Genomic DNA, 27,983 nt, shown 5'->3' on the forward strand with positions numbered 1-27,983 from the left:
GTTTTCCAGCATTTTAAAGATAGTTCAGGGTTATGTGTTGTATCCCGAGAGCGACATTGGCATAACCAGCCTCCGACCACACACGCGGTGCCTCTTGAACAGCTTGACAAAAGCAGCTTGCTCACTGTAAGAATCTCACTGGTAATTCCCACTATATTTCTGCAGGGTAGCCTGAAAGTAATTATCCTTCTCACTGGTAAATCAATTAGGAATGCAGGATGTAATACTCCCCTCCTCCTCCAAGAAACTGCTAATCCTCTAACACTAATGAACAGAAAACCCCAGGCAACAGGGTTACCACTAATAGAGTGATGAGTACAACTCACCTGGTCTTTACACCTGTGGTAGTGGCACCAACCCTGTGGGAAGATAGAGGTGAACAGGAATCCTGGACCCCCTCTTATTAGCTATTTTCCAAAATTAAGTGTCTATCTGCTTGAGCCTCAGTTTCTTCGTCTGTCAAATGGGGACAAAACTACCAAGCTCAGGAGATTAATAGTAAAACTTAGAATAAAGTGCAGTAAGGAACTTAGCCCAGTGCCTAGAACTTATTAGAAGCTCAATAGACAGAACTCATTAGCCTATACTGATGTCAGACCTTATAGTTTTCATCACACATAATCACACATACACCACACACACACACACACACAGAGAGAGAGAGAGAGAGAGAGAGAGAGAGATGTACCTCTAACTACAGTAATTTGGTCACATTCTCTGACTGTTAGACCAGTGTGTGCTCTCTGCCATTTCCAATACACTGTCTCCAAAGTTGCAGGTGGCAGTCACTTTGGAGCCAGAGTAATTAGACAATAATATGCCTGCATTTCTCTGTCCACTCAAAGATTCATTCTCAAATAAGCTCGCCCATGGGAGTCAGGCTCCTCTCTAGTTAAGGCACAAAGCCTTCAGCCTATTTTTACAAAGCACAGCAGACTTGACCTTGGCACTTGCCATTCTGCATGGGCCTGAGGACAAGAATCAACTGACAGTAATGAGTTCTGGGAACCCAGGGATGTTTATCTCATGCAAGAGGAAAGAGAAGCCGTGAGCTAGAGCTCACTAGCCCCACCATAATGGAGCCACTCCTCTGGGAGGCAAACCATACACTCTCCTGCTTCCAGAGCTAATACACTATTCCTCATCTTCAAGTACCAGATACATTCAGCAATTCTGGGCTCCCATAAGGAAGTTGGGCTCAAACCCAGGCAATCAGTTAACTGGCCAATGGCTGGAGAAAGGCAAACAACCGGGTATACAAAATTCACATCAAATAGTCACAGTGGGTCAAGGTCATTAAAATAATGCTGATGCCACCATGTCACAGAACAGCAGTCTAGGACAACTTCGACTGAAGCAGCTTCATGCATTTCATATCAATACTCTCATTTAGACAGGGAATTATAAAACCCACTAGATGAAATGATTATACCCTGCTCACAGCCTGTGAGAAAGACAGTACTCCCAGTCTAAATCTCAGCTACCTCCAGGAAGCCCAGAATTGCTGAATGACTAATTTGTCCTCAAAATAAACCCATTGGGAAAGCTGCTGTAGATCTACCATTTATAGCAATATAGTCTTGGGGCAATTTATCAAAGTCTATTTTCTTACCCTGCCTACTTTCAAAGTGGCTGGGAGGATTAAAGATCATGTGGATAAAACACTTAAAAGGGAGTTTAGGATAGTAGCTGCTCAGTTAGTGCTACCTGGGATGATTACTGGTAGAAGGAAACTATACACAGGTTAATACCTCTGCTTCCTTCCAACTTAATGGTTTATTAACTATCTGTATTTGGATAATTTTATGTTGTTCAAAAATGTTTAAAACATCAACAATTAGCTTTGGGAGCAACTATATAAATACAAGCTCAATTTACTGTTTTGCCAGGGGCAACAGATCTCATTTGACGTATTCATAGCCTCCAAGGAAAGCAGCAGCCATCTGTTAAATAAATAACTCATTAGGTGAAAAGCAAGTGCTTCTACAAGATGAACTCAAAAATCCGCCAGAGACTACTGCCATTGGCTGACTGATGAAATGGGTTGCTACAGATAATTTAGATACTAACCAAATCCAAACCATCTTGCCTAACACAAGGTGAGATGAGTATCCATATGACCATAAGTTTAAACTTGAAGACATAAAGAAGGAAACTTAAAAACGAAGCTGCATTACAAGGTTCCAGAGCTCTAGACTAATAAAGAAACAAATAAGAGTATTTTTATTTATATCAAATTTTCATTTTGCCTAAGTGGCTGGAGAAGGGGGATTTCTACTAAGCTGAATATACTGGTTATGAGAAAGTTAGAATGTAGACTATGTGTGCACTGTCAACATCAAGAGGCTCAGATTACAATACATACCACTTAGTAAAATGAAAATGAATCCAATTTCATTTTTTCTTGGATGATGAGGAAAGCACTTCAGATGATGTAGGACACTTATGAACATTAATTTCTTTTTTTTTTTTTTTTCTTGAGACGGAGTTTCACTCTTGTTGCCCAGGCTGGAGTGCAATGGCGTGACCTCTGCTCACTGCAACCTCCGCCTCCTGGGTTCAAGCGATTCTCCTGCCTCAGCCTCCTGAGTAGCTGGGAATACGGCATGTACCACCATGCCTGGCTAATTTTGTATTTTTAGTAGAGATGGGGTTTCTCCATGTTGGTCAGGCTGGTCTCGAACTCCCGACCTCAGGTGATCCGCCCACCTCAGTCTCCCAAAGTGCTGGCATGAGCCACAGTGCCTGGCTATGAACGTTAATTTCTATTGCTATTTTCTAAAAAAATAAATCCATGCCATTGGCCTGCTGCTTATTTTTCCCCAATCTGAGTGAAGAAAATGTCTGTGTGTTTAACTTTCTGGGTGGCAGTGCCTCCTAGATGGGAGTTAACTACATTTTGGTGATGTTTCTCAGACCAGACAACAAAATAGGCCTAACTTCTATTTATTGAGCAATAGTTTCTGTGAGAAATGGCTCCTGAGAGCCCACTGCCTGAACATCACCACGAGGAAGGATAAATGGAAGTGGTATCCCCGTGCCGGTGGTAGCCAAATCCCAACTCTACGTTTCTTCCAACCCACGGAATCTGCCTTAATCCATCCCTTGTCTCTATCACTTCTAAGAACTTCTTAGTTGCACTGAGGAGAGTTCAGACTGTCAGGAGTAGAAAAAAACAGAAAAAGACAAAAAGAAACATCATTATGATATTTTCTAAGAGGAAACATACATGACAGATGAATTCCAAAACAGATACAAACAGGTACAAACCTTCATGAGCCACTTAGGAAAATCCTCACAAAAATGGCCTATCTATCATCTACCTGAAAATACGATTAATTCTGTTGTGGCCCAGATACAAGACAGAGATCAGTGCTGTAGGGCACTTTTCATGTGCCAAATATCCAGTTCTTGCTTCGCCCAAAGTGCATATGCCCACTGAGATCCAATATGCTCAAGGCACTTGTGTGGGATGGGAGGAGCACTAAACTAGGAGTCATCAGACCAACTGACAATGCTGCCCCTAACCTGCTGAGTTGGCTGGGTGGGGCAGTTGTCCACTGTGGGCCTCTGTTTCCTTCTCAAGAAGGGAGAAGGGCAGGAGAAGAACTGAAAACCATCACTGCTGGCTTGATTCAGTCAACTTTCATCACGTGCCCATCAAGGACACAGCACCAAGCTTTAATTCAAGACCATAAAGCAATTTTGAACCCCTACGCTATCACTGTATAAGAAGAAAAGGTGCAAAAGATGAGCTGATGCAAATACATCTGACCTGACAATCAAGAGTCCTGGGTTCTAATCCTGGCTCCTTTTTCTATCTGGCTATGTGAGCTTTTTTGGCTTCAATTTTCTCATCTGTAAAATGAGGTTGTTGGCATGGATAAATGATTTCTAACCGAGACTCCATGGACATCTTGAGTTCATGAGTGGGATCTGAGGTGTCCACAAAGCCCTCAAAATGTATGAAAATTTTTGTGGCATAGGCATATTTCTAGAGAGGCTGCCTAGAACTTTAATCACATGTATAAAAGACTTGCAGTTCAAAAACTGTTAGGCACACTGTTGGTGGGAATGTAAATTAGTACGGCTATTATAGAAAACAGTATGGAGTTCCTCAAAAATTAAAAATAGAGCTACCATATGAACAAGCAATTTGACTACTGGGTATATATCCAAAGAAAATGAAACCAGTATGTCCAAGAGATTTCTGCACTCTCATGTTTATTGCAGCACTACTCACAACAGCCATGATATAAGATCAACCTAAGTGTCTATCAATGGATGAATGAAGAAAATGTGGTACATAGACACAATAAAATACTATTCAGCCATAAAAAAGGAAATCTTTTCTTTTGTGACAACATGGATGAACCTGAAGACATTATGCTAAGTTAAATAAGCCAGACACAGACAGACAAATACCATTTGATCTCACGCATATGTGGAATCTAAAAGAGTTAATCTCAGAATTAGATAATAGAATGGTGGTTAACAGGAGTCGAATGGTTAAAGGGGAGGCATGTTTGGGAGACATTGTTCAAAAAATACATAATTACAGTTATATAGGAGGAATAAGTTCAAGATATCTATTGTAGAGCATGATGACTATAGTTAATGGCAGTATATTGTTTTCTTGAAAAATGATGAGTAGATATTAAGTATTATCACCACAAAGTAACTGTGAGTTACTGCATTTGTTAATTAGCTAGATTTAACCATTCCACAATGCATATGTACTTCAAAACAGTATGTTGTACAAGTACATACAATGTTATATGTTAATTTAAAAATAGACAAATTAAAAGAAACTATTAATAACCACTCATCTAGGTGAAATCTGTGCTTTCTTCTAGCTCTAAAATCCAATAATTTAAATAATGATACTGAAAGATGTGAAAATGGCAATGCTTTGGGACAGAGAAAAAAGAAACTACTCAAATAAAATCAGTAACAGGTGCCTAAACAGCCAGCCTGATGATCAAAGCTTTGGCACTTGGCTAGTGGGCACAGTCTAGGGTCTGAGAGCCCCTAGAGCTAACTGGATCCTTTGGCTATCTATCACCAATGCTGAACCAGAAGTCAACAATTCTGCTCCCTCTTTTTGCTGGGTGTACTTAGGGGCACTGGAGGTGGAGGTGAGGAGAAAGTCTATGGATGCACATTATTCTGCTAGTGGCTCAGGTAAAAGCTGCTCTGCTCTGAGCAGCATAAACAGTCATAATTCTCAGCCACAGTTTGGACTCTACCATGTTAGAAATCAGAGACATCCGCACAATGGTTTGAAGCTCGCTCCTGAGCTTACCTTGAGGAAGAAAGCACTGGCAAAACCACAGGGGAATGCAAATCAGATTGCAACAGGAGAGCTTGGTGGTGCCATTTTTTTTTTAGCCTTTTAGAAATATTAAAATGACCTTTAATGTGGTCATTTTGGTGCATGTATTTGAATCATGTCTGCCTAAGTTTCTAAACAGCAGTGCTTTCTTAGCTGGAGAAAGAGCACGTCTCCCCAAAGACAATACACGGTGCAGTATTTGTTTTCTAAAACTGCCCATTGTTCCATAGAATCCAGTCCTCCTCCTCTCAGTAGATTTCCATGGCCAAGGTCTGACCTTATATGATTTCATCCTGGCTGATAAATCAAGAGGAAAGCAGAGAAGCAGAGGTGCCAGAGGAGCCTGGTCTGCCCTCTGCCTTAGAAGCAGCTCAGGATCAAGTTGAAGAAGCCAGGAGCTGCCTTTCTTTCCTTCACGTGGGAGAAACAATCTCCCCGGGAGTAAGGGGTTCTCAAAAAATGTACCAGCAAGAGGAAGGCTGTGGAAAGACTCAACTCTGAAATTGAGCAAACCCATGCTTACATTCTAGATCTGTTACTTACCACCATCTGATTCAGGGTAGAAAGTTACTTCATCTCTCTGAGCTTCTCTTGCAAAATGGGGACCATAATAGTTTCTATCCCATAGATTCATTGTGAGGATAACTGAGATAAGACATAGGTACATAGTTTTACTGGTGGCATTACTATCACTGCTGCTGTCACTATTATTATTATTACTATCAAGCCTGTTGTTAGAATTACAAACAGCATTTATGAAGTTCCCAGCATATAAACCAGGCCTCTGTAAATGATTTCATGACAACGGAGTTTTTTCCTTAACCTCTAGCCCTAATCAGCACAGCTATCCAGCAGGAGTGCTCAAGACCTACTGACCCAGCCTCTTACCTTCCTTTTGTTGGTTGGATTGACATAGAGGTAACTGAGGACAGTCTTCAAACCCACTTTGTCATTCAGCTTTTCATAGGTGGTGCCATAATCTGTCGACCTGCAGGAAAAAGAGAAAACAGAAAGGGAGAGATCATTTTACCAATGGGCAGCTATGTCTAAAGGGAAGCCAGGCTCTCCCTCGACCGACCAGCACCTTTCTTCCCAAATCATATGAGTGCTTAAAATTGTTCTTCAGAGATAAAAAGCCCCATTAATTTTAGAAGAGCAATTAGACTAATGCATCTGCCTACTACCTAAGCGTGCTCCCCTTTGCTCCCAGCCTTTCTCAGGACCTACTTTTTTGCCCTTTGTGAAGTTGTTTGGTGAAAGGAGCTGCTGGAGACTGCCTGACTCCCATGCTGCTCAGCCCCACGCCCCCCACCCACCCAAGCTCTGTATGGAGCTGTGGAAGCACACAAGTTCCCGCCAGCAGACCCTCTATATGGGAGTTGTGTGTGGAGGCCATGGGAGCATGGCCAGCTGTCTCCTGAGGTCGTCACCAGGGTACAACCAACTTCAACCCACTCCATCGAGCCTGAAGCAAGGGACCCTTGGAGGGGTAGGAAGTGCCCAGAAAACTTATGGGGTCCAATGGCTAAATGAGACCACACCAGGCAGAGGGTTGGATGCTTTACACAGGGACAAAGATGTGGGTGTGTCCAGGGTGAAAAGTCTGTGGCACTGGGCTGCTTACAGGGGAGGGGTTCATCATTCCAATGATCCTGCTGGCTACCTGCTCCTCCTTTCCAGCACACTGACCTATGCCAAAACCAGAAGTAGAGGCTCCTTTCTTTCCAACCTGCCTTCCATGGTGGAGGAGGGAGAGAGGGTGCCAAACAGTGGGATTCAAGTAGTTGATCTCCCTGCCATACTGTTCACCAGTCCCCAAACCCTGGCCCACAGAGACCTCCCTCCCTTTTTCCACCACCTGTATCATCAGTTCTCACCTCCTCTTCCCGTCATCACTATCCTTGGCTAGACTTACAAAACTTCTCCAACTCAAGCTTTAGAAGGGCACAGAGGTCAATGCATTTTCTCTGTAGTCAACTGACCTTATAGGGGCCTGAAATCCGCCACAATCTCAGTTCCCAACTCTGGCTCTGAGCCTTGCTTTGAACTGGCATTTGATGCCCTAGTAACCACCACCCCCAGCCTTTGCTTTGAGCCTTTATCCACCTTCTAATGCTAATCAGTGCTTCCCTGGCCAACAGCTTAGCTTCAGAAGCTTAGTACTTAAAACTATATAAACTTTGTCTTTTTTTTAAGAGACAGGTTCTTACTCTGTTGCCTAGCCTGGATGGAGTGTAGTGGCACAATCATAGCATCACATCAGCCCAATGGCTTGTGCCTCAAATTCCTGGGCTTAAGCCATCCTCCCACCTCAGCCTCCTTCTCAATGTGACGACCCTTAACAGTCACCCCCACCCTCATCCAAGCTGGCAGATTCCTGGTCCCTGGGCCCAGTGTAAACACCCACCTGCACCTCCTCTGTAAAAGCTTCTCTAGCCCTCCTCCCAATCACCGCTCATCTCTTTTCTGCACCAGAACAGATTTCCCCATCCTTAGGCACCCAAGGCACACTGTACATGCCTCTTCTCTAACTCTTCAATAGTGTCACAATTGATTTCTTTATGCTGTGTTTCCCTAACCACAATGTAAGCTCCTCAAAGAATTAAAGATCATCACAAAACTCCCTTCATAAGAGGAAAGAACATGAATTTTGGGTGTAGCAAAATCTGTGTTTCATTCCTACATCCATAGCTCTCTGGTTGCATGACCATGTGCAAGTTATTTGCACCACTGGAGCCTCAGGTTCCTTATCTGAGGAATGAAGATTCCGGGTGTGGTGACTCATGCCTGTAATCCCAGCACTTTGGGAGGCTGAGGTGGGTGGATCACCTGAGGTCAGGAGTTTGAGACCAGCCTGGCCAAGATTGTGAAACCCCGTCTCTACTAAAAATATAAAAATTAGTTGGGCGTGGTGGCACACACCTGTAGTCCCAGCTCAGGGAGGCTAAGGCAGAAGAATTGCTTGAACCCAGGAGGCGGAGGTTGCAGTGAGCCGAGATCACGCCACTGCACTCCAGCCTGAGTGACAGAGTGAGATTCTGTCTCAAAAAAAAAAAAAAAAAAAAAAGAATGGGGATAATTTAGTCTCACGAGGCATTTGTGAGGTTACAAAAATATAAGACATGGGAAACCTCTTAACAGAAGGCAGGTATACTAAAATGTTAAAAAATAAACAAAAGTGAAGAGCCATTCATTCATTTCTCCTTTCTCCAAAATGTACAGGACAAAGTTTTACACATTATGCACACTCAGCACGTTTACTGAATAAACAAATATCAATATTTCAAACCCTTCCCTAGGCTACTGGCTCCACATGGTCATCAGTTATGCTAGTTTTAATCATCAGTCCCCCAAAAGCTGACTTATTCTCTGACTCTTGTCTACTGCAGGCACAGAAGCTCTGGGAATCACTCCCAATCTTTCTCCTTGCTTTTCTCTCTACAATGCAGATCACTCTTCAAGTCTTAATGATGCTATTTCCTAAAAAACTTAGACTCCTGGCATCCTTTCCATCGTCACACCAATGCTGTGGCTCATACATCATCATGTTTGCAACGATCCCCCAATTTGATGCTCTTCTTCCAGTCTTCTCTCTCCCCCACTCATCCTCCATGCTGTTACCAGGCTATTTTTCTACCCCAGATCTGTCCACCTCACTCCTTGGTAGTAATTGTCCACTGCACACAGTCAAGCTGAATCTTCCAAGCTTAAGTCTTGTAAAATCTGGCTTCAACATCCCTTTCTGGACCCACTCCCAGCCACTTGCTCCTCTGGCCCTTTCTTTCCAGCCTCGCTAAACTTTCCTGAGCATGTCCTACATTCTCACTGCCCTCCGCTGCTGTACACATCATCTCCTTGTCCAAACTATCCATCCCTGTTTCCTCTACTTGGCAAATTTTCCTCCAACCCTCAACATATAACTGCAACATCACCCTCTTCCAGCTTTCCTGGGGGGGATTTAATCACAATCTCCTTTGTGGTCCCGTACTATCTTGTACGCATTTCTATTTAAGCATTTAATCTATTGGTTTGGCTACACTGTCCTTATTCTGGGATCTCTTCCTTGGCTGTAACTCCTTGAAGACAAGAACCATTTTTTATAACAGCTCCAGTGTCTTGCACCATGCCTGGTACAAAGCAAGTGCTGAAAGTCATAGTTTTTGTATTGTTTTAATTTGTCTTTACTTGTAAGAATGAATGGATGAATGAGATTGTCCAAACCTACTCACAAGTTTTTAACCAACTACTGATGTCTACTGGTAATTCAACACACAGCAAACAATGCCTAGAAAACACGCTTGAGGCTTTGGATGCTAGCACAATAGTGTAGAAGGTACAGTCTATCAAGGTCTGTCCTAGGGAAGGGTCTGTAATTCACTTGTAGTAGAATTAAGGTTAAATGACAAAATCACCCTGAGCAACTATCCTAGGCAGTGCAAGAGTGGAGATAGACCGTGATCTCTAGAGGCTGACATTTGCATTTTTATTAATCCAAGTAAAATATTTTATAGAGTTAATTACTTCTTAATTCTACACTTTTTAAGACATAAAGGCAGCATGGTGTGGAAAAAGAACATTGAAGCTGGAGCCTAGAATTCGAGACCGTAGAGCTGATTTTCAAATGCACTCAATGCGTTACCCTGGACAGGCCACTTTTCGAAGGCTGTTAAAAAATTATTCTGACACTGGTTAAAATGATTAAGTAAACTTTATTCAGGACTACTGCAATATGTACAGGGACTACTGCAATGGGATTTTGCAGTAGGGGAAAGACATAGGGCTCAACTCCAAACAGAACAAGGAAAAGTGGGAATTTTTGATCAGAGGCAGAGGAGAGGTCAGTGGATGAAAAATTGCTAACAGCAGGGGGGAGGTAATTCTTTGCTACTAATCTAACAAGATTCTTGCTGAATGCAGGCCAGGTTGATCAGATATTACCTAGATTATAGTGGAGGATGAGGACTTTGATTAGCAACAGAGGCTGGGAGATTCTGGCTAACCTGACTTAGAAGGATTCTTGTTAAAATTGGACTCTTGAGAACATGCCCAAGCAGGGAAGCCTAGTTAAAAAAGAGCTCAGAGGATCCTAAATCAAGTTTGGTTAAGGAAAGCATCTTTGTCAAGCTCCATTCCATCATTAACACAAGAGGTTTACTTACATAATCCTAAGGTCCCTTATGGATCTTAAATTTTATTAAACCACCAACACAATGCTAAGTTGTTTTCCAACTAGCATCTTTTCCTCACACTATCTATAGCAAAAGTCTTAGAAGAGCTAAATTCTCAGGGCTCCCTGCAGGACTGATGGAAGTCACAACAAACTTCCTTCTCAAATCCAAATAACTCTCACAAAAGATAGTACGCTGATCATCACACATGGTCTCACTTTCACAAGCTGCATGACAGATTAACACTGACTTTACTATTTTCCAAAAGTGGCTGCTGAAAAGAGGGACTTCCCAACAAAGGACACCCTCTACGTCTCAGCCTTCTCCATGCCTCTGGCAGGTTCTGCTCATTTGGTCTCAGAAGAACAAGTCCTATTTGATGAAGATACCTCAGGGAGCCTGGGAGCTTATGGAACCAACAGTGCCCTCGACTCTGTCCTTTCCAGGATGGCCACTGCACACTGCTCTGACCACAGCATTCTGTGGGCCCACTTGGCCTGGGGTGAGGGGCAAATGGTAGAGAGGTCTCAGTCCCATTGCCAGAGACATTTATGCTGGCAGATCTTGCTTTTACAAGAAAGCAAACCATCCTCTCCACTTTGTGATTCCAGGCATCAGCCAGTGGGGTCATTTAGGGAAAACAGGCTCATCTCATCAATTTTAAAGTTAGCCTCCCAAATCTTGACACTAGGTTCATAAGACTGAAATGTTCAGAACACTGGAACCATGACACCAGTGCCCTGAGCCAGCCATGGGCCTGGCACTCTGCCAGTTACCATTCCGAATTGTTCAGTGCACTCAACTAACCTGGAAGGTGGTGCAGGAGGTCAGTGTAGCCACAGGGCTCTGGCTCCCGTACCCTGGCTCCAGTTACCCCAACCCCACTCCACTGTCACGTGTGTGTGCACACACATGTGTGTCTCTATTCCTTGTTATTTTTTTCATATGAATTATTTCCAGCATACAGAAAAACACAATGCAATGCCTATCATTTCGCCGCTATTAGATTTAACAAGTGTTTGTGTACATAAACAACACATAACCTTTTTGAGTGTTTCTACATGTACATAAGTGTTATCACATAGGATATATGTTCCGCAGCTTGCTTATTTCACCCAATATTCAGCTTGTGAGATGTATCCGTATTACAAACCTAGTGGTCATTCATTCACTTTAACTGCTATCTAGTGTTTCAGCTTATGAATAAACCACTGTTTATCCTTTCAAACCACTGAGAAGCATTTTTTTAAATTTGCTATTATAAACAATGTTACAACAAACATTCTTATGTGTGGCTTCTTGTGTATTTGTGAGGAAAAGTTTTTCTGGGGTGACGTCTCTGTGTGGGTCACCTCGGGGCATAACTTCTACTTCACTGGCTATTGACAACATCTTCTCCAAGGAGGCTGTACCTCCAAAGAGACACTGCTCCTTGGTTTCACCGCCTGCTAAGGCACCTGCTCATCATCTGGCAGGTCCTGCCAGCTACCTGTCATTCACGCTACTTTCCAGGTACCTGATGCTGACTGGCAGACTGGACATCCTCCCTCTTCAACTTTCTAGAGGTGCTTGGGACTATTCTATGGCATCAACTCCTAGTCTGAGTCCTGAAACTGTTCACTGAGTTCTTGTCTCATCCAGAGGCATTCAGAAGGACTTAGTGCGGACTGGTACATTGTGGGAGGAACCCCCAGTCTGACCTGCCATACACTTGGTCATTCCCACAGGGCCACTCTCCCACTGACAATTTCAGGAGTGGAGGTGTGAGTTACCATATGCTTTTTACCTACCCAGCAAGTTCACTACTCCTCTAGTGATCTTCTGGGGGAGAGGCTGGTGGCAATAAGAATATGGGCTGCTATTTTAAAAGAAAAAAAAAAAAACAGAAAAGACATCCAGTCGATGCAGCCAAGTCATCCTCTCAGTAGAGCTGAACTGCAGCTCAACCTCCCTGTCCTAATGCCCCATTCTGGCCAGAGATAGACACTCTGCCAGCTCTCATGGGGCCATCTGATGTTCTCAACCTGGGTGAGCATATGGCTTTCCTTATCCAGTCACCACTTTCTCCTGGTGTTTACCACCCTGGTCCTCAGCCCTCTCCTCATTTCCTCTCCTCTTCTTGCCCCTGAGCTCTGCAAAATTAAAGATCATTAACCCTGGTGTCTTTCGCCAGTCAGAAGTCATCTCCTCAGTGGCCTGCCTTCTGAGGGATACAATCTAAAACTGGCAAACAACCACAGTTATGGTTGTTCTTTTCCTCTCGGCAACTTCTGTATTGCCATGGTTGGCTCATTCCTTTGCATACATTTATCAACCATGGCATCTGACATGGGCTAGGCACACTGTGCTTTGCTTCCCCTTTCTGGCTATTTAAAGTAGCTCTGGCTCAGGTTGGCAAACTTTTTTTTCCTGTAAAACAACCAGATAGTAAATATTTTGGGTTTTGTGGACGTCCGCCACAACTACTCAACTCTGCCCTTTTGCAGCTCCAAACAAGCCAAGCACAATAGCAAAATGAAAGGGTGCTTTTGCAAAAGCAGGAGGGGTATGATTTGGTGGTGCTGCTCTAGCTGGTATCAGCTAGAGGTAGAGAATAACAGCCTCTACCTCTATCCCACCCCCGAGTCATGTTCTTACCTTGCTTTTGTCTCTAAGACAACTTCTCAAGATTCCTGCCTGGATCTCTGATACCCTAAAGCATCCTTCCCTGCCTGGCTGCCACATCAGGTCAAACATCTGCCTCTGTCTGGCATTCAAAGCCTTCGTAGTTTACCTGCTTTGCTTTACCATTGCCTTCAATGTCCAGATTGTCTCCTTTTTGACTCCCAGCTCCAGTACTCATTGTACTACAAAGATCTTTCCTATAATTCCCACCCACACCCTCCTCTGCATTTATACCAATTGCACCTAAGAGCTCCCTATTTATTCTCTGAATATACATACGTGCTTTCAATCTTTTCAGCAATTGCTAAAAGCTCCTTAAAAGAACAATCACAAATGAATTTTTTTTTTAATTTCTGAAAGTGCAGAGCACAGTTCTACATAAAGAAAACAAGAAGACTGGAGTAGTACAAAGACAACTGGACTCAGAGCCAGAACTAGCTGTGCAAGCTTTTCATGTCTCGGAACCTCAGCTCAGACAATAGGGTTGTTGTTATTCAGATTCAATGAAGAGTAATAAGATACCTAGCTTAGCATCTGCTAAAAGCCCTTGTTCCATAAATGCTTACGGCTGTCATTTTTATGAATGCCCCCGATTGTATTGTCCTCAAGGGAAATCACCTTGTTTTCTTTTTCTTGATTTATACTCCTTACACTTAATAGGGGTGAGGCACACAGATACCCAATAAATCACTAAAGGATCTGTGGACACTGTTTCCAATTGTCATCATAAGTGTATGATAAGACCCAGTTGCCTGGAGAATCAAAAGATAGAACTATGCTTCCAAGTGCCAGGCCTTGGGGAGCACCCACCAGCAGCTCCTTCAGGTGTACTCCACTGAGATACACTGAGGACTGTCAACAATCAAAGACCATAGGCTATTAGGTGCTCTGGTGTGTGGTGAACCGCAGCCCATTCCAAGGTCAGGGTCAGGAGTTCCCACAGCACAGCTCCAGATCAAAGGCTGCTCAGAGAGTTGTGATGGAAAAGCATTGATGTTCCCCTCTGGCCTATTCCACTCCTCATTTTAGGGCCAGTGCCCAAAGTCACATTAATCTGTATCTTTGCAATGGCAGAAGCCCAGCCTGACCACAAATAACCATCCAGATAACTAATTTCAGACCTCAAGCCAAAAGTAAGTCATTTAAATAGCTTCATTCTCCAAGTGGGTTTTTCCCCAGCCTCTGCTTCAGAAACTCCACAGGAAGGCGGATGCCAATGCAGAAGCTTACACAGCTCTGCCTGACCTCTTTTTACCCGACTCCTGGCTGCATTGTTTAGTCTCACAAAGAAAGGCACAATGATACAGGATAATTAATTCATCTCTATTTCCTCCTGCCCCCACTATTTGAATGAGAGCCATCACAGGTTCTAAATGCGGAAAATTGGAGGTTCGCTGTCTTTGGAGACCAGTCGTGCAGAATTCATGGTTCAGATCAGATAAGTTGTAGACCCACCAGCAGCAGCTTCCCAGCACACGTCTCAGCTAGGACAGAGGCTGAAGTATATGGGGTTGGGCCAACATTCAGATCTTCAGTTTCTTTCTTTTCCTTTCTTTCTTTGGTGTGAACACATTAGTTCTCACTGAAGACCTTCAGTTCAGATAATAGGGTGGTGAGTTGTTATATTTAGGTTTTAAAATGCCAAAAACTCTAACCTATCAGGCAAAGGACCTATTTGTATCATGCACGTAAGGGAAGGAAAGAAGCCCTCCAGAGAAAAGAAAGTGCACAAACAGGCCCATGAGAAGGTATGACAGCCCATAATTCACTGGGTCTCTGTTGATATGAACATAACTGAATAACAAGCATCAGGGAAAGGCTAAATAGAGCATATTACACACACACACACACACACACAAACACACACACACACACACAGTACTATACAGCAGCATTCAAGAGTAAGACAGATATCAGAGTTATTGACCTGAAAAGTCTCTGAGACATAATACTAAATATATTACACACACACAGTATATCCAGACACAACAAGGCACTATATTTCCATTAAGTTTATAAGTGTGTAAACAAATACATACAAAATCTAGTGGAAAATATATAAAACTACTAATAGAAGTTACCACTGGGTAGGGAACCGGGGTGGGCTGGAGTCAGGTAGCTAGAAGCACTTGAATTTACTTGTAATGTTGAGATGTTTTCAAACAAAAGTGTATCCAAGTATGACTCATGTAGTTAAAAATTATAGCAATAAAGTGATTGTTACCAAACAGTCACAATGTTAGTCAACAAATTAACACATCTGTAGGAGAACCCAGTTACAGATAAGCTTCTGCATTCAAAAAGGCAACCAACAGAATCATAAGAGGATTCATTTCAGAGTCAAGGAGATTTGGATTCAAATCCAGTCTGTGGAGCCTCAGGCTAATTATATAAACTCATGTTTCATATCTGCTCAATGGGAATATAAATGTTGTCTTCGTAGGACTTTTGTGAAGCTTATATTCCTACTATCAGAGGGTTCACTTCACTGTCTGTTGTTGGGCGACACCACGGTAGACCAATAATATTATCACAGGAGGAGAAACTGCCTCATACATTTCTGGGCAAACAGCAGCTGTGTTATAGCTACATAACCCCCAGTGGACAGACTAACGCCATCTCATTCCCACCATATCAGCAGTAAGCTACCAAAAGACGCATGGGAGGATGGGGGACCTGCTACATGTAATCAAAGATAGCCTCCAGCATGTGGCCAACACTTACAAATTAAAGTCTAGGGAAAACGAACTCAACTTTTCCACTAAGTTTTCCTGGGAAAAAAAATAATGAGGCCTACACTAGCAGGTGCTGGACAGTTTTAGCAAGGCATCGCTGTCTAAAAAATAAATATGTTTATCATTTCTCTTTAAAATTACATAGAGCTGGTCGGGGCCCTGTGACGTGTGCACAATTATCTCTGTTTGGGCACATCCAGAAACCTCCAGGATGAAATGTGCAGCCGCCTAATGAAGGAACATGAATAAATAGAGAGCCTTCAGACCACCTTCCTACCCTCAAGAAACTAAATTCTGTGTCCCACGCATCTTTAAATATTTTCCTTTTCCGTAATAAGCACAATGCCTGCACATGGAAGGCACTCAACGCTTTCATTAATCACTTTATCAATTAATGCAAATATCTCCCCTCCCAGAGTCTTCAGCCTGGGAGAGAAGAGAGTATCTCCTTCTGCCGCCATCCTCCCCGATGGAGCCTCTCATCTCACCTGCCTCTGCTTTCCCAATGCTCAGCATCTTTGTCACTGTCAGACAGCATTGTATCTGCTTTCTGGGACCACATCTTTTTCTCTTTTCTGCTGTTGTTTTATGCCATTATTTAACTTTGTGTGCATGACACTTCTTTCTCCAGACAGAATAAGGTCTCTGAAGTCAAGGAACTACCTTGGACGTCTCTTTTAACCCCTAAATCATGCTGAATAATACCATGTAGGGTAAATCCTCAAACTGAGAAAATATGTCCCAGGGACTGAAATAGTCACATTCAGACAGATTCCCTTCTGACTGAAACTGTTCTGCTGTGAGAAACTAATAGCAAAGCAGATGCTCCTTTGTGCTGGACCAGTTTTACCAGTTGTCCTACTGGCCATCCAGAATAGAAAGAGGGCTAAAGTCTTCTAACACATGGTGTCTTCCAACACAGGCGAGAAGAAGAGGAAATTCCCAGTTTCCAAGGAGTGAATTAGAGCTCTCCTTTTTGAGCCTCTAATACTATAGTAACTTCATCTCCTTTTGGGTCCAGAAACCTAAAACTTCATTTATCTCTTCCTTTGTAAAAATTATGGAGTGATCGCTTGCTCTCTGTGCTGTGTTAGATGCACATCATTTAAAACAATTGCCTATTGGGTCCCACATTCTACACTGACTGTTCTTGACAACAGACCCGAGTAGTAGGGCATGAAAAACAATCTCAGTATTTTTTAAGCTTTCTTTTGAATGGCTAAGCAGGAAAAAGCAACTAGCTAGAAGTTGGATGTATTGTCAAGCCATAGAATATGCCTTAAACTATCACAGTGACTCTAAGAGAAGTGTCCCTTTCAAGATCTGAGGCAGCACACGCCTGAACCCACGTGACATGGGCTGGCTCAGTAGATTGGTTTCCGTAGCCTTGGATAAAAGGAATGTCACACCCTAGAGTCTTTTTAAAAAAATACTGAAAATTTATGGTAGAAATACCCTTAAATTAAAAAAAATAATAATAATGCACAAGATAGCCACATCATATAGAAAAACTCAGTTAACATTTTGGTGTATTTTTCTTTAACTCTTGTGTGTTTACAAAATTTGGGGTCATTATTTATAGAGTTTGGGTCCTGACTTTCCATTTAACATAATATTGTAAGCATTTCATATTGTTACATATTTTTCAAAAATATCATTTTATTTTAAAGCCTTACAACATTCCAGTGTGTGAATGCATCATAATTTACTTTAACTATCTTCTCTGGCCAGTTGGTGTTTCTAGCCAAAATCTTGTATTAAATAACTTGAATGTGTGTTGTCAGACATAAATATTTGTATGTATCATTATTTGTTTCCCTAGAATAGACTCGTGTAAGTGCCATTTCTAGTTCAAAGGATAAAAATTATCATTAAAGCTCTTGCTATAAAGCGCCTTACAGACATACTCTGGCCAATCTGGACTTCTATTAACAATGTATAAAAGTACCAGTTTCACTGCATGCTTGCAACACTGGGCATTATCATTTTGAAATTCCTGTACATAGATGTTCTAAGATACCAAAGGACATACACATTGATGCCAAAGTGTGATAAAAATCTGAGACCTTTACTGTATCTCCATACCAGAATGTCTTTAACAGTGGTTGGTTCTCAAACTTTTATGACTCAGGACTCCTGTATACTTTTAAAAGTTACTAAGGACCCCAAGATCTTTAATTCAAGTGTGTTATATCTAGCAATACATATTACAACAGAAATCACATCTGAGAAAAATGTACAATATTGACTCATTTTAAAATAACAATAACCCTGTTACATGTTAACATAAAAAACATAATTTTATTTTAAAAACTATAGTTTCCAAAACAAAACAATTTCATGACAAAACTAGCATTATTTTACTTTTCAAATTTTTCTTTCAAAGCTCTTTAATATCTGGTTTAATAGAAGATACATGGATTCTTGTATCTGTTTCTACATTCAATCTGTGATAATATCAAATATGTCAGGCAGCCTCTAGTAAACTCCACTGTACACTCATAAGAAAATAAGTTTAAAAAGCAGGTAACATTTTATTATTATTAGAGAATAGTTTTGACTCTATCCATCCTCTGAAGAGAGTCGTGGAGGCTCCCAGGGGTCACTGGCTCATACTTTGAGAACTGCTGCTCTATGCCAAACAACTCCTGGGTCCCGAAAGGACTGTAACTTACAACATGCCTTTTTTATTATTATTATTAAATCTATGCCCACTCGCAAATCTCCTCTCACTTCAAACCTTTACAGTTCAACTCCAGGCTCCTGTGTAAAGCCCTCTCATCTACCGTGCTCTTCTGTTATCTTTCCTTTCTCTGGTTTTCTATTGTTTTTATATATCTACAGCACAATTTGCCCTGTCCCCTCTGATTTTCATAGTTTCTTGTCCTCACCACAACTATAAGCTTCTTGAGGTCAGGGATCAAGACTCTGGCAGATACTTAGACTCTGTAATTAATTTCTCGGAAGACTGTCACCCTAAATCACTGTGGCATTAAGTAACTAACATTTGCATAGTGCTTTATACAAGATACTTTCTCTTAAAACAGTTCACTGAATCCTCACTATGACCCTCTGTCATAAGTATTTTATCTCTGTCTTAAAAATGAGGAAACAGACTCGGAGACATTAAGTGACTGACCAAATGACAATCCTGGAACTTGAACCCAGGTCATATGATTCCAAGTTCTATGTGCTCTACTTCAATGCCCGACCATTTATTTAAACAATGGTAATTGAGCATCTGCTTCACAAAGTATCACATGGCAAGGGTTTCACTGATTCATCTGCTCAGGTGGTCTCCATGGGCTTTTCCTATTAGAAAGCTATACAAGTATAAAAAGGAGAATGCTTGGAGTCAAAATTAGGTTAGAATTCCTGCTCTCCTACCTACTAGCAACACGACACCAGAAACACTGCCTAACCTTTCCAGGCCTCAGTTTCCCCATATCTAACATGGGCATGATAATTGCCATCAAGCAGTGTTATTAGGAGGATTCAGTGAGAAAACCTACATAAAGCACAGGGCAAGAATCAGCTTAGTTTCTTGACAGGCTTTCATTCCTTCCTACAACTGTCTTACCACCATTCCATTCCCTATTTCTCCTCTGGAAAATAACAATGACTTCACAAGATGAAGACAGCCCCTTCCTATCATCTGAGCGATCTGACTATTGAACAGAAAAACATATTTTATCTCAGATAACTGGTTCTGGAGTCTTTGGAACAAGAAGGTTGCAGAAGCCAAGGAAAAAAGTATAACTGGAAAGAGAAGACAGCCATTTTCATGGTCAATCCATGCAAAAGCCTGCAAGGGCCTTGGCTCAAGGACGCAGTCCCTCACAGCCCACTGCCCTCAACATATACAGACATTCCTCAAGCCCATGACCTCTCAGAGTCACTGGAATTCAAAACTTTTCCAGAGATGAGTGCTCCCCTGGGTAAAGGGAGTGCTCAACTGGGCAAGTCAAGGTGCTGACAGGAGCCAGAGTCCCAATCAGAAACAGAATGTATCTCAGCCAGTTAACAATCATCAGGACTGGCAGCAACATGGTCCTATCAGCCATCTCCAGTGGCTCACACTTAAGCATTCAGCAACCCCCATGAGTTATGGTTGATTGGGTTTCTAGTCTTGTTGTTACAGACACTCTTTGTTTCCAACCAAAACAATGCTTCACAGTTTGATTACTCTCTTTCTGTGCAAAATGAGATGGTTGGAATCAATGATCTCAAAAGTCCCTGCCATCCCCAACATTCTATGCATCTGATCAAGCTCCAAATGGCTTCTGGCTCCTTCCAAAATGCAGATCTATGCTCCAAAGATGCAGATCTGTCACCACTGAGAGGCCACTGAGGTCCTGCAAAAACTGCCTAAGTGAGGGCAATGTCTCTGGAGTAAGCATTCAGCTGTTCAAAGGTTTGCCAGCCTCTGCATCACCTAATCTAGGCACCAATGGGAACACTGTCAGAAAGAATAATATGGTCTTAGGGAGACAAGACCATCTCTCACTAGACAACTAGAAAGCAAGGCATGAGCAAGGCCTGAAGGCCAAGGGCTGAAAAACATCATTTGAAATCTAATAACAAGACCACCAGGAAAGGCTGGGCAAGATGACATAGCACATTGGTGAAATTCAGGATAGTCCTCTCCTGGAGAGATTGTAGGTGAGGGGAAGGTTTGAGGAGGGAGATGGTAGTTAGGAAAGGGGCTCAAGAGTGCTATTAGATAAAACTCTGAGGACAAAGACCCTGCTAAGTCTCCAGTGCACACTCCCTGATACATTGCAGGAACTCGATAAGTATCTTTAATGAATGAATAAATAAATAAATAAATAAATAAGGGATAAATGAGTAGGAAGCAATTAAGCCAAATGGAATATATTTGCAGAGTGGTTAAGCACACAAACTTTGAAGTCACAGACATGGTTTCAATGCCTGGTTCCACCACTAGATAGCTGTGTGATCTTGACCAGGTCACTTAACCTCTTTGAACTTCAGTTTTCTCATCTATAAAATGGGCAAAACTATCTAAAAAGTTTTTCCAGGGTTGTTTGATAACTCAAGCAGGCAATGCACATGAAGCATTTATCACAATGTCATGCATATTATAGGCTCTTAATAAATGGTGGCCATTATTAATATGATGATGATGGTGACAATGTCAATGAAGAAGACCATGACATTTATTAGTGATAGAGGAGCTCAAAGTAAAGGAAGGAAGACTTCATGAAAAAAGTAGGCTTTGAAAGAGGGTTGAGTATTGGAAGGTCAACAGAAGACAAAGAGTATGCTCAAAGGCTTGGAACCTGAAAAATGCAAGTATTTTCAGAAGATAATTAAGGAGACTGGGTAGATAATAAAATGTTCTTTCCCCGCCCCCCTCCCCCCACCCCAAGACAGAGTCTTGCTCTGTCACCCACTCTGGAGTACAGTGGCACCATCTCAGCCCACTGCAACCTCCACCTCCAAGGTTTAAGCAATTCTCCTGCCTCAGCCTCCCGAGTAGCTGGGATTACAGGTGCGTGCCACCACACCTGGGTAATTAATTTTTGCATTTTTAGTAGAGACAGGGTTTCACCATGTTGGCCAGGCTGGTCTTGAACTCCTGAACTTGTGATCCGCCCACCTCGGCCTCCCAAAGTTCTGGGATTACAGGCGTGAGCATCCTCACTGGGCCATAAAATGTTCTTACATGGGCATAAGAGGGGGGAAGTTCAGATCAGTAGAATAAAATTATGTGGAGGCTCCTACATATCTGCTAAGAAGCTTGAACTTGTCTTCCAAGAAATGAGATAGGAACATAAAGCCTGTCTGAAAGGACTAAGCTGTTAGTGATTTATATGATGGTTTGGTGAAGCATATGCTCTGGAGGTAGAAAGACTTGTCAGGAATCAATCTCACTATCCTGGATGACTGTAGGTTGCAAGAAATAAAAGACAGCGAGAAGAAGCATAATCTGTTTACTGGACATGGTCAGAGGTGAAGAAGAAGGAACAGTAAAGATATCTTAAAGATACCAAACCTGAGTGCCTGAGAGAATTGTGTTATCATTGACAGAAAGCAGCAGAGCCAGCATCTCTGTAGCACATTATAAACTGACTTTGAGGAAAAAGGAAAACATCCTAAGCTGGGTTCCCTAAAATCAGAGCCCAAGTCTGGGATTTGCTCAAGAACTATGGTGGGAGTGCTTTGAGGCAAAACCTAATGGGAGAAAGGGAAGCAAGACTGGAAAGAAGCAGAAGACAAACAAGGATGTGGTTTCCTGTGAAGCTTAATCGCCAGGGAGGCTCTGGGGCAGACACCTCACCACATACATGTCCCACTGTAAGGCAAGAGGGCTGGGCTTTTGAACCCCATATCAGCTAGGCATTGGCCATCCTAGATGTAGGAAAATGGTAACCTCTGGAGATGGTCACAGCACTCAATGGCAGCTGATGGATGGGTAAAGGAAATGTTGACCTAATGCTTGGCACATTCAGCTCAATAAATGCCTTCTATTATTATTATCTTAGCATTAGGATGATGGCAAGATGTTCAAGATATCTGATGGATAAAAGAAAACAATTTTGAGCAAGTACAGTTATCTGCCTGGTATAACCCCTGTCTGGGAGAGTAATTCACTTCCCCTCCATTTCCTGACCTACTTCGTGGAAGCAACAGAAAGCTAAGTAGTCATTTTCTGGGTTATCAACATTGGCCATGCAATTCATCCAAGGTGTGAAAGCATAAAAGAAAAGTTAGGTGCAGCTTTCTACAAATGGGGAAAGTTAGGCTGTTTGCATATGAAGCACTGGATGTAGGTGGGAAAACTTGGCATGGATGCTCCATTTCTCCAAGGCTCCTGACATTGACTGCTAGCTCATACATCCCTGGCCTGAAACCCTCTCTCCTGGATGGAGCCTACCTGTGATGTTATTCTAACACATCTAGAATTCCATACAGTTGAATTTTCCTTTTATATGGCAGGAATCTCCCTGAAAGGATGTGTGTGAGTCTGTAAGTTTTAATGTGCCAGATAAGCTGAATTCTCTGTTTAAAAACTATATACTAAGTCCCATAGTGGAGAAGAACACTTAAATGAATATTTCCTCTGAAATATCAGGTCTGTCTAATGTAAAACATGCTTACATTTTATAGGAAGCTGCTGTTTCATTCTTTGGCCCAGAAATCAATCAACAGATGTTTACTGAGTGCCTATGGTGTGAAGAGAGCTATGCTAGATGCTAGAAAAACACAGCATTATTGGGAATAGTAAATAGGCATCCAGGCTAGAGAATAAAGTGAGTGTGAGAATGGGAGGGCTGGACATGCATCTTGGAGATTGTATGCATTGAAGCAACTAACTGCAACAGCAAACAATACCAACATTTCAGTGACTTAACACTATGTTAGTGTATTTCTCACTCATATCATAGCCCAATATGAGCCAGCAGGGTGATGAGGGGAAAATAGGGGCTCTGTTCTATGCAGTGCTTTCGAGACCTAGGCTCCTTTCATATTAGGGTTCTGCTCTCCTCTAGATCTTGGAAATCTCAATTGAATTGGTGAGTCCGAAAATGAATGAGCATGAAGAAAAATGTGGGAAGTGTTTTTGCCAGGTATGAAACTGGCATCTATCACTTCTAGCCTCTTTCCAGGGGCCAGATTTCAGTCAATGAATAAAGGCTGACAAATGTAGTCTAGTTGCTTGCCCTGGATGAAGAGGAAACAGGTTTAGTGAATATCTAATCAGTCCCTGCCACAGGAATATAACAGTGAGGTTCCAGGGTTTTGAAATTAGCATTTTATCTCACACATAAAAAAGCAGTTAATTACTTATGGCCCCCAAGGAAAGTTTAAGCTAACTTGAGATACCCAGAAACATACCGTACCTACCAAAAGAAAAAGAAATACGATTTGCTGAGTCCCTATTCTTCATTCATTTTCCAAATATTCATGCAGTGCCTATAACTTGCCTGACACTATTCTAGATGCTCAGAATATCACAATGAGAGGAAACAAACAAACTATTGTGTTAGGCACTGTATAATAAGACAGATATTTTTACTTTTATCCCAATATTTCAAATAAAGAAACTAGGCTTAGAGAGACCAATAGATTTTCTAAAATTCCCTGATGTGGTAAGTGGCAAAGTGGGTGTCTGAAAACAGGTCGTCCTGACTTTAGAACTCACGTTCTTCAGATACCACACTGGCTCTCAGACAACACTCCATAAAGAAACTGGATGCCTTACAGAGAAGCCACCACAAACCTACACTAAGCCATTCTGTCAAGGGTGCAAAGGAACAGATGTGCAATCATGGAGATTTAACGCTCTATTTTCCACCTCCACTAGAATGAATGAGCTGGACTAAGTGAATGTGAGAAGTCAGTATGGGCTGCAGATATCTGAACGTGAGTCCTCAAAGGCTGCCTGGCAAGCATACGTGGGACTACCCCCAGGCAACCATTCAACTCATAGTGACCAGAGCAGGACTTGCTCAAAGCATTCCATTCCCAGGACCACCCAACAATTGCTTCACTTGCAAGAAAGACTGTATTCTGCACTCACAAAGGAAAAATGAAATCAAACTTTCTCTCCAGTTTCTGTCATTGATCTCTAAAATTCCTCTACCATTCCATAGTTTACCAAACTATAAATGTATGGGAAAGTCAGGGTTGGATGTAGGGGAATCGTACCAACAAAATTAAAATCTAAGATGAACGTACAGCTTTTCAACGTGAAAACTATCCTGCTTTTAAAGAGAAGTACATTGATAACTTCAACTATCTATAAAATTGCCTTTTGAAGCATCTTATGCATTTTAATGGAACTACTCTTAGAGGCTGTATATACTGTGATGCAAGAAGCCTCCCATCTTGTAAATGTTCCCCAACAATCTGTCCAGTGCCCAAGAGTCTGTCTTTAAATATTCATTCCTTTGGGTTTGAGATCATTGTTGGAAAAGACAAAATTCCGGGAAAGGTATTAAATAGTCAATGACTTCGTGTGAATTATATTATCAGATAATTGTTCTGTGTGAGGACAGGGCCCTAGGATGGGGTGAAAATATGATAGGCCCACAAACTGTTACCTTTTGGACAGACTGAGAGAGTAAATCCCTGTCTCCCAAAGCTTAACAAAGCTGAAAGTATTATTGCTTTGACATTCTCAGGGATGAGTGTTTGCCTCAGTTTTGCACATTAAATGAACTGACCTGCCCCTAATGACTTTCACTGTATGAGCAGCACCCAAAAGAGTGAGCCCAGCATGCTAGAGTTCAGCACCTAGTTTTAAACCCATCACCTGCCCTAAGCTTGCTCTCCATAATTCCCATCATAATTCCTGGTACTCTAGACCAGGGGACAGTAAACTTTTTCTGTACAGGGCCAGAAAGCAAATATTTTAGACTCTCTGAGGCATATGGTCTCTGTAACAGCTACTCAACTCTGCCATTATAGCACAAAAGCAGCTATAGACAATATGTAAGTAAATGAGTACAGTTGCATGCCAGTCAAATGTTATTTCTGGACACTAAACTTTGAGTTCACCTTATTTCTAAGGTATTACAATGTAGTATTCTTTTGATTTTTTTTCAACCATTTAAAAATGTGAAAACTGTTCTTAGCTCATAAGCAGTACATAAACAAGAAGTAGGCTACATTTGGCCTGTGGGCCACCACTGGCTCACCCCTGCCCACTTGCCCCATCCCTACTGTGGTCTCTCATTACTTCTTGAATCACACAACTGCTGTCACTGACCTTGCAGCACCAACACTCCGCTTTTCCCTCAGACCAAAATCTGCACTCACATTTTAAATTATGCCTTCTTTGAGTTGCCCCTGGCCTCAACCATTCCAGTCCCAGGCCCCTATCCTGGCATTTGTCCTTGGTGGCTAGCATGCCCACTTGATTCGCTGTAGCTTTAGTGGCAGGAAATCAGGTAAAATGGCTGTCAAATATTGTGATTCTTTATTAAGGCCAAGGTCTTGTGGATCCTTCCCATTCCCTTAATTCCTTTGCCATAAGACCAGTGAGGAGGTTTGTGTCCTGCAAAGAGGGGAACTGACATCTCCAGCAGCAGAAAAGATGCACCAAACCCATTTGGTCAGTGCAATCTGGCCAGGCCTATGTGGCTATTATCACATTGCCTTAGAGCAACAATTTACCTCTAGGTTGGAAAATGGCAGTAATAAAAAACAAATGGACTCTGGCCACAAAACTCCCAGGAAAAAGGGACTCTGCATAAGGAGAAATGGAAGAAAAATATTTATATATGTATATAAAGAGAGACATTATCTTCTCCTCCAACACATTTTTCTGAAGTTACAAATCTATGCTTTCTATTTATTCCCATTGGAGGAAAAAACAAAAATCCTGAGATTTATGAGCAGTGTTGTTTATTTGTAATCCAAGAACTCTCCTCATACCATATGGTTGGGAAATTTACAGAGAAACAAAGTGAGAGGAAATTGCCTGCTTAATTCAATAGCTTTGGCAAAGCTAGCAGGCAGGGAGAGCATCCGAAATTCTTCCCCCATCATACATGTAAGCGTGTACAGGCATGGAGACAGACATGCAGGGAGCAGAGGGAGCCCTTTCCTTGCCATCAAAGCCAGAACTCAGTGTAGTGGATGAGAACAGCTGATGAGACCAGCTGAGGAAGCAGGAATCATTATATTCTTGCACATCCCTGAGACACAGATGCTATGAAAAGGAAAGGAAAGGAGAGTGTGGGCTAAGGGATGCTGGAGCAGCCAGTTTCTGGACAAAGAAAGAAGATATACGGTACACGAGAGTTCTTAGGAAGGCAAAGTGCATGCAAGTCTCTACAACATTTTATTTTCTCCCTGTTGTTAGTGGGACATAAGAAGTTTCTGATTCAGTCTCTGCTGCCCAACATGCTTTCCAAAGAGAGGCTATCACTCACTATCTTTAAGGGATGGGGCACGAGTTTGCACCTGAGGGCATCTTTCCTCTGCTCTCTACCCTCTACTTTCAGATTAATCACAAATGGAGAGGAAGGAAAATATTTGGGGTTGAAGATTATAAGTGCAAATGAAAATCATGCCCAGATGTGGAAAGGGATTGAAATAGGTAAAAACAAAAACGGCATGCTGGGTGAAGGCAGAGGAAAGCCTCAGCTCCAGCCCCACCTCTTTGAGGAAGTCCTCTCTGACAGCTCCTGTCATGGTACTCCACCATCCCCTGAGTGTCCATAGCCCACAGGGCCTGTTCATACCACACTGGAGCCCCACACCTGCTGCCTGCAGTGTTAGCTGCTTTTTAATATGCATATGGCTGCTCTTCTGGTTCACTTCCCACTTCTATTTGGATGACTCCCAAATTTTATCCAGCTCTAGCCTCTCCCATGAGTGCCTGTCCCACATTTCCAAATGCTGTGCAATGAACCATTGCCATTTCAATTCCAGGATGCTAAAACTGAGCTCGTCACTTCTCCCATCATCATTCTCCTGCACCTACCTCTCCTCCCCCATTTCCTCCCTTCTTCTCCTTTTCCATTCCCCAATTTGGTAATAGGACCAAATCCTACAACTCTTCCTGGTCCAAAACATTCGAATCATCATGACTGTTCTTCCATCCCTCACCTCTAATTGCTGCCAAGTCTTGCTAGCTCAGAAATACCTCGTGCATGGGTCCTTCTTGGTCTCTCCTTCTGTATAATCCAAATTCAACATGATCAGCTGCCTGCCAGGCTGCCTGGGATGCTCTAAGACTCCCCTAGCTTATATTGCTCCACTTCTGAACCTCCTCCTCCTCAGTCCAGGTTTCAGAGTAGTGTCAAATCTGCCTTGTTAAAGCACAGCTAAGGAGCACAAAGTCATTTTCCAGCTCAAGAGCCTTCATGATTCAATATTTGCTGTGAAATATAACTGGTATTCAACACCTTGTCTCCATTCACCATCACCACCACTGCTCATTCCAATCCAGGGTGTTGAACACAGTTGAATCTCAGCAATTGCTTGGTGATTAAATGTTGGTAGATGAAGAATACTGAAAAGAGCAATGCCTTTTTCCCTCCTCTAATGCTATTTGAGGGAAACGCTGCAGTTGAGAGGACCTGTGGGCTTATAAAACTGAAC

The 27,983-nt window shown here is 42.3% G+C and overlaps 1 protein-coding gene across 1 annotated transcript in view; it reads right to left on the reverse strand.

Annotated features, from left to right (window-relative positions):
• SORCS3 (sortilin related VPS10 domain containing receptor 3) overlaps positions 1-27,983 on the reverse strand; it is a 639,289-nt gene that overhangs the window by 346,444 nt on the left and 264,862 nt on the right. Inside the window, exon 3 of the mRNA XM_055249892.2 lies at positions 6,224-6,323. Coding sequence (XP_055105867.2) covers positions 6,224-6,323 — 100 coding nt within the window. The remainder of the gene's footprint in view (positions 1-6,223; positions 6,324-27,983) is intronic.

The sequence above is a fragment of the Symphalangus syndactylus genome, chromosome 2 (assembly GCF_028878055.3).
Source record: "Symphalangus syndactylus isolate Jambi chromosome 2, NHGRI_mSymSyn1-v2.1_pri, whole genome shotgun sequence".
In the NCBI taxonomy this organism is placed as follows: Eukaryota; Metazoa; Chordata; class Mammalia; order Primates; family Hylobatidae; genus Symphalangus; species Symphalangus syndactylus.